The sequence below is a fragment of the Acanthisitta chloris genome, unplaced genomic scaffold (genome assembly GCF_000695815.1).
Source record: "Acanthisitta chloris isolate BGI_N310 unplaced genomic scaffold, ASM69581v1 scaffold23011, whole genome shotgun sequence".
Lineage (NCBI taxonomy): Eukaryota > Metazoa > Chordata > Aves > Passeriformes > Acanthisittidae > Acanthisitta > Acanthisitta chloris.
The window spans coordinates 464-4,617 of record NW_008654633.1 but is presented as its reverse complement, the minus strand read 5'-3'; the positions used below and the strand labels follow the sequence as shown (position 1 = coordinate 4,617).

The window sequence follows — 4,154 nt, the reverse complement described above, 5'->3', positions numbered from 1 at the left end:
CAGAGGCATTAGGGAGGTTGTAGCTCCCAGTTATCTGCATAATGTTCCTGCCAGGAAGCTGCTTTTCCCCTTCTCTCCCCTTCCTGCTGCAATCAAAGTCGAGGCACCCAGACCCAGGGATCCCCTTCCCTGAGCAGCCCTCCCAGGGACACAGTGAGCCACAGGGAGCTGGAGCAGCTCTGCCCTCATTTATACCTGCTGGGAGCTCACCCTGTGAGTGCCAGGGCTCAGCCTGGCAGCTGAGGAGGGTTTGGGTGCCCCAATGGGTTAGCTCACATCACCTGAGCAGCCAGAGCCATTCCCAGCTCTGCTTTCACCTGGTGCAATCCTCCTGCTCACCTGAGCAGTGGTGCTGTGCCTGCTCAGGGACACCAGGCACAGCCACCAGCTCTGCCAGGCTCTGCTCCAGAGGGAACAGGTTTAACTCCAACTCCTTAATTAATTCCTGCAAGTTAAGAAGGGTTTCTGTGCAGGGACCAGCTTTGATGTGATTGCTTTGGGTTAATTAAACTCCTGCTTGCACCCAGCTTCCCAAGTGCTCACGGAAACCTGGCTGGGATCCATCCAGGCAGTGTCTGAGCTCTCAGGGTGGCTGAGTTATCCAACCAGTTCTCCAGCAGCACTGGCTGTGCTCCTGGGGAGAGGAATTTCGGCATCCTGCACTAAATAACTCCTTGAAATCATCCGAGGGGGAGCTCTGTGCTGGTCACAGCATCCCACCTGCTGTGAAGGAATCCCTGTGAGCACCAGGACCTCACACCATGGGATGCTCATCCTCTGGAGCATCCAGCAGTGGGACTTCTCCTCCAGCAGGGATGAAAGCTCCTGATGTGTCTGGGGTTGGCATCAGGTGCTGGAGGTGTTCCCCTGGCTCAAACCTTGGCAGAGCCATCCCAGTGCCCATCAGTGCTCCATCCTGCAGGTCCAGCTCATCCCACAGGGAGCTGATCTATGGGAAACACGAGTCCTGACCCATGATGAACACTGTGAGGCTGAGGGTTTGCTCTAGGCCCTCTCCCACCCCCACTCAGCATCTCTCGGTAATTACCAGCCCCAGATGTCATTGGTTGTTTCATGGTGGCTGAGTCTGACTGGGGTAATTTACTCTCCCCTGCTCAGGTCAGGAAATGTTAATGTGGTTTAATGGGTGTTTTCCTAACCCCCCCTGCCCTCTCCCGTGGCTCCCAGGCAGCCTCAGCCCCGGGGGATGTGTGGGAAGGCAGTGCCAGGGCTGCTGTCTGTGTGCCAGGGCAACCAGGGGCCGTGGCCACCAGAAGGTCCCTGTGCCATCCTGAGTCATGGCCATGGGAAGGTCCCTGTGCCACTTCCAGCCATGGGAAGGTTCCTGTGCCATCCCCAGCCGTGGCCATGGGAAGGTCCTCATGCCATCTGCAGTTATGGCAGTGGAAAGGTCTCTGTGCCACCTCCATCCATGGGAAGATCCCTGTGCCAGCTCCAGCCGTGGAAAGGTCTCTGTGCCTTCTCCAGTTATGGCCATGAATAGGTCCTGGTGCCACCTTTTCCCACAGACAGGAGAATGTTCCTGTGCCATCTCCATCCATGGGAAGGTCTCAGTGCTGTCTCTACCCATGAGAAGGCTCCTGTGCCACCTCCAGCCATGGCCCTGGTGCCTCTTGGTGCCACTGAGAGGTGCCAGAGCTGAGGCCTGAGCTGCAGGAAAGGAGCACAGTCTGAGCTTGGTCTCAGACACATTTTTTTATTAAATCTTTCACCAGGGGAAGGCAAGAAGCATTAAATAACTGTCGGAAGTCCAGAATCCTGTCTGGCACAGAGTTTGGCCTCACTCAGGAGCTGTTCAGGGAGCCCCATGGGGCAGTGAGGACTGTCCCTGCCCCTGGGAGGCTCCAGCCAGGGCTGAGGGTCCCATGGCCAAGAGAGGCAGCAGCTCCCTGGGCACAGCCAGGCCCAGGGTTTGTTCACACCATCCCATCTCAGTGGCTTGGCCCATCTGCAGGTCAGGTCACACCATGGAGCTGCTCTCTCCCGTCTTCTGCGCGAGCTGCAACAGGCACAGATTGGGATTAGCAGGAAAATCCACCAGTGCATCCTCAGGGGACTGTGGGGTGACCACAGTGACCTTCCCTGTCTGGTCCCAAGCACAGTGATGGGAATTGATCCCACCAAGCCCTGCAGACCCCGAGGTCTCACCTGGCTCAGCAGTGGGATGTTTGCCAGCGAAGCCAAAAAACCAAAAGCCACTGGGAAAAAGCTCCTGTACCAAAAGAAAAGCCCTTGGTAAGCTCTGAGGAGGATCACCCACCTCCACTCTCCATCCTGGGGTGGCTGAGTGGGGTGGGACAGACCTGAAGAGGGTGATGAAGCCATAGGCCTCCAGCAGCATCCCCAGGACTGGCCACCTCATGAGGACAACGATCACCCCACCGAAAAAGAAGCTGGTGCCTTTCAGCTTCGGCCGCTGGAAGAAGAAGCTGAAGGTTCTCCTGATGCCGATGATGAAGACCATGCCAGAGAGGAAGAGGATCTGGGAGGAGGAAGGGGAGAGAAGCTCTTTGCCCCATCCTGGGCATCCTGGTGGGGATCCCCAGCCCCTCTGTACTCACGTTCCCGAAGGCCAAGAGCACCGCGTCGAAGTACAGGAGGATCCCAAAGAGGATGAAGAAGAGGCCGAAGCCAACCAGTCCCACTCCAATCCCTGCAGAGGACAGGAGGCTGAGACAAGTTCCACACCTTCAGCCCCATGTCAGGCTGCAGACACACTCCTCAGCACCTCCCTGTCCCATTCCCTCCCAGAAATACGCTGTGGATTTCTCTCCAAAGCTTAGAAACAGCCTTTTCACTCCTGCCCCTTTTCACTTCTGCTGCCCTAGCCATGGGGAGCCTGTCAGTGCCCTAGAAACCCTTCTGGGCTTCCAGGTAAACAGCAAACCACAAAGCAAACACAAATGGGAAGATCATCTCCAGCCTTTTCCTGAGCAGTGGCACAAAGGTGCTGGCACAGGCAGTGACAGGGGAGGATGGAGATGCCCCATCCAGGCACATTCCCAGTGCTGCTCCCTGTACCTAGCCCTCCCTGTTCCCCACATCCCCCTTCCCACTGAACCCCTCCCTGCCCCAACCAGCAGTTCCAGCCCCAGCTCAGAGCTGGTGCCACAGGGCTGGGCATCCCCTCCAGGACACTGCCGCCCCCTCCGTGCCCACTTACTCTGGAAGTCAGACAGAGACAGCATGTTGGTGGTGACAGGGCTGGGTGAGGCAGGGCGAGGGTGGCCCTGCTTCCACCTGCTCCAGCAGTGACCCTTGGAAAAGCCCTTTAGTCCCCACGTCATCCTGCAAATCATTAACACCCTTGGCAGTGCCTGCCCCGTGGCACTGCTCCTCCTCCAGGGGATGTGGTGTCTGGGCACTGCCAGGGGCTGGTGGCCACCACAGGACCCTGCCAACTCCTGCCCTCCCTGCCCTAGCTGTGTGGATTTCTTGGGAAGGGATGGATGGTGCTTGAGGAAGTCCTGAGATAGGGATAAATAGGGAGTATGTGACTCCTTTGGGGTGTCAGTGAGCCCCTCACTGCTCCCTGCAGCATCATCACCAGAGCATCCCAGTGGTCCCAGCTCACATCCAGCCTGCTCCATGGGAAGGGAGAGCTCTGGGAGTCCCCCAGCCCTTGGTGGGGGGATGATTCCTCAACCAGACCCACTGGCTGTAGCCAACACAAGGTCCCTGCATGGCATGTGTCCCCCCTGAGCCACCCACAAGGACCTCTGCACCCACAACCCTCAAGGCAATGCTCAGGAACCTTCTCAACCCCCAGCTATTCCCAAACCAGCCCCTTTTCTCCCTTGGTTTTACACAACCTGCCCAGGTACAGGTGTTTTATTCCTTCAGGAGATCCAAAATAAACTTTACAGGGCAAATGAAGTCCCAAACCAGAGAGAGGGAGGAGCAGGTGCCTCTGGAGAGAGCTGTGAGCAAGGTGAGTCCCTTCCCATCTCTGCTCCCTAACATGAAATTCAATATCCAAGGTCACCTCTGGACAAAAGACACACAAACGTTGCTGTTTCATAGATACTTTTATTTCTCTAACACTAGCAAAATATCCCAGAAAACAAGGACCTCCCAGCCCACCCTCCCCAGTGCATAAATAGATTTCCCTCCCCTACCCCGATGCAAATCCT

At 56.9% G+C, this 4,154-nt stretch overlaps 1 protein-coding gene across 1 annotated transcript; it reads right to left on the bottom strand.

Moving 5' to 3' along the window:
• Positions 1 to 1,981: 1,981 nt before the first annotated feature.
• Positions 1,982 to 3,209, bottom strand: GOLT1A (golgi transport 1A). Its single transcript, XM_009083619.1, has 5 exons — positions 3,185 to 3,209; positions 2,583 to 2,674; positions 2,325 to 2,503; positions 2,170 to 2,233; positions 1,982 to 2,020 (listed from the first exon to the last, which is right to left on the bottom strand). The coding sequence occupies exons 1-5, from the start codon at positions 3,207 to 3,209 to the stop codon at positions 1,982 to 1,984; spliced, it is 399 nt and encodes a 132-aa protein (XP_009081867.1).
• Between the last annotated feature and the right edge of the window lie 945 nt (positions 3,210 to 4,154).